Consider the following 1,827-nt stretch of genomic DNA (forward strand, 5'->3'; position numbering starts at 1 on the left):
ATTCAGTTAATGTTATTCAATTTATTATTATTAAATGTCAGTAAAATACACAAACTGACTAATGTAAAGTATGCAGGCATAGAAAGAAATATGCACCAGGAAATGAAAGTTGCTATGAAAATTTGACCATCATTATTAATTCCAAATCAAATTTTCTGTACTTGTTGAGCAGTCCTTTGCCATTTTCACCACTTGCTTTCTGGGGCAAATCAAGAAGTCAGGCCTATAGTTGGTAATTAGTCAGGAATTTTGAAACTTCAGTTCACGAATAAGTCTTCAACAGCAGTAAAAGTTACTTTGGTGTATTTGATCACAAGTAGAACTTTATATATTAGCAATGGATATAGATACTTTAATCTTTCCCAATATCATTGCATTCTAGTCACACACATTGTTGAAGATAACTAGATGTCAGAACTTCAAGAAAATACTCCTAATTATACATTCTAAAAATGAATTGTTCACATAATTTTTTACACTTCTTTCTTGGCAGTGAATGAATTTATATTAAATCTTTCTTCTGGAATCAGATGGCATGGATAAAATTAACCAGACGTTTGTGTCAGAATTTCTTCTTCTTGGCCTTTCTGGATATCCAAAAACTGAGATTATTTACTTTGTTCTAATTCTATTTATGTATCTAGTGATTCTGATTGGCAACGGTGTTCTGATCATAGCAAGCATCCTTGATTCCCATCTTCACACCCCTATGTACTTCTTCCTGGGCAACCTCTCTTTCCTGGATATCTGCTATACATCCTCCTCTGTTCCCTCAACATTGGTGAGCTTAATCTCAAAGAAAAGGAATATTTCCTTTTCTGGATGTGCAGTGCAGATGTTCTTTGGATTTGCAATGGGGTCAACAGAGTGTTTGCTCCTTGGCATGATGGCTTTTGACCGTTATGTGGCCATCTGTAACCCTCTGAGATACCCCATCATCATGAGCAAGGTGGTGTATGTATTGATGGCTTCTATGTCATGGGTCTCCGGTGGAATCAACTCAATTGTGCAAACATCTCTTGCCATGCAATTGCCTTTCTGTGGGAATAATATTATCAATCATTTCACATGTGAAATACTAGCTGTCCTTAAGCTCGCTTGTGCTGATATATCCCTCAATATTATCACCATGATGATATCAAATACGGCATTTCTGGTTCTTCCACTGATGATCATCTTTTTCTCCTACATGTTCATCCTTTATACCATCTTGAGAATGAACTCAGCCACAGGGAGACGCAAGGCCTTTTCCACCTGCTCAGCACATCTGACCGTGGTGATCATATTTTATGGTACCATCTTCTTTATGTATGCCAAACCCAGATCTCAAGAACTACCTGGGGAATACAGGTTTCAAACTTCAGACAAGCTTATTTCCCTGTTTTATGGGGTAGTGACCCCCATGCTGAACCCTATAATCTATAGCTTGAGAAATAAGGATGTAAAAGCTGCTGTGAAATATCTGCTGAACCCAAAGCGTATTCAGTAGGTATTTTCTATTTGGGAAATGTGAATCTTTGTGTAATAAGCACAAAGATAGACTTATAGGTAAATCAGTAATAACTTCCTTTGGGGAGACCATGGTTAAGAAAAAATATTTTTATTTTTCTCATTCCTAACCTTGCTCAAGAGAATTACTGAGAAATATAGTTTGCTATAAACTCAGCTTCCAATATGCCCTGATCCAGATCTCACAAGAACAATGAATTCTATTAGACTCTCACTCCTGGTGGTATCCTAAATGAGTGTTTCTGGCATACTGTGTGGAAATTACACAGAAAACAATCACACATAGCTTTGAAAATAGAGAGGCAAGAGCACAAAATC

General features: G+C 36.7%; 1 protein-coding gene across 1 annotated transcript; it reads left to right on the top strand.

Moving 5' to 3' along the window:
* Positions 1-526: 526 nt before the first annotated feature.
* LOC136322788 (olfactory receptor 13C3) lies at positions 527-1,489 on the top strand. The gene has a single exon (XM_066254687.1). It carries the CDS (start codon positions 536-538, stop codon positions 1,487-1,489), a length of 954 nt encoding a protein of 317 aa, XP_066110784.1. The 5' UTR covers positions 527-535.
* The last annotated feature ends 338 nt before the right edge of the window (positions 1,490-1,827 follow it).

Source organism: Saccopteryx bilineata, chromosome 2, assembly GCF_036850765.1.
Source record: "Saccopteryx bilineata isolate mSacBil1 chromosome 2, mSacBil1_pri_phased_curated, whole genome shotgun sequence".
NCBI lineage: Eukaryota > Metazoa > Chordata > Mammalia > Chiroptera > Emballonuridae > Saccopteryx > Saccopteryx bilineata.

What these genes read in the sequence shown, in the direction of transcription:
- LOC136322788 (XM_066254687.1), top strand. Translation starts at nt 536, where the DNA reads ATGGATAAAATTAACCAGACGTTTGTGTCAGAATTTCTTCTTCTTGGC.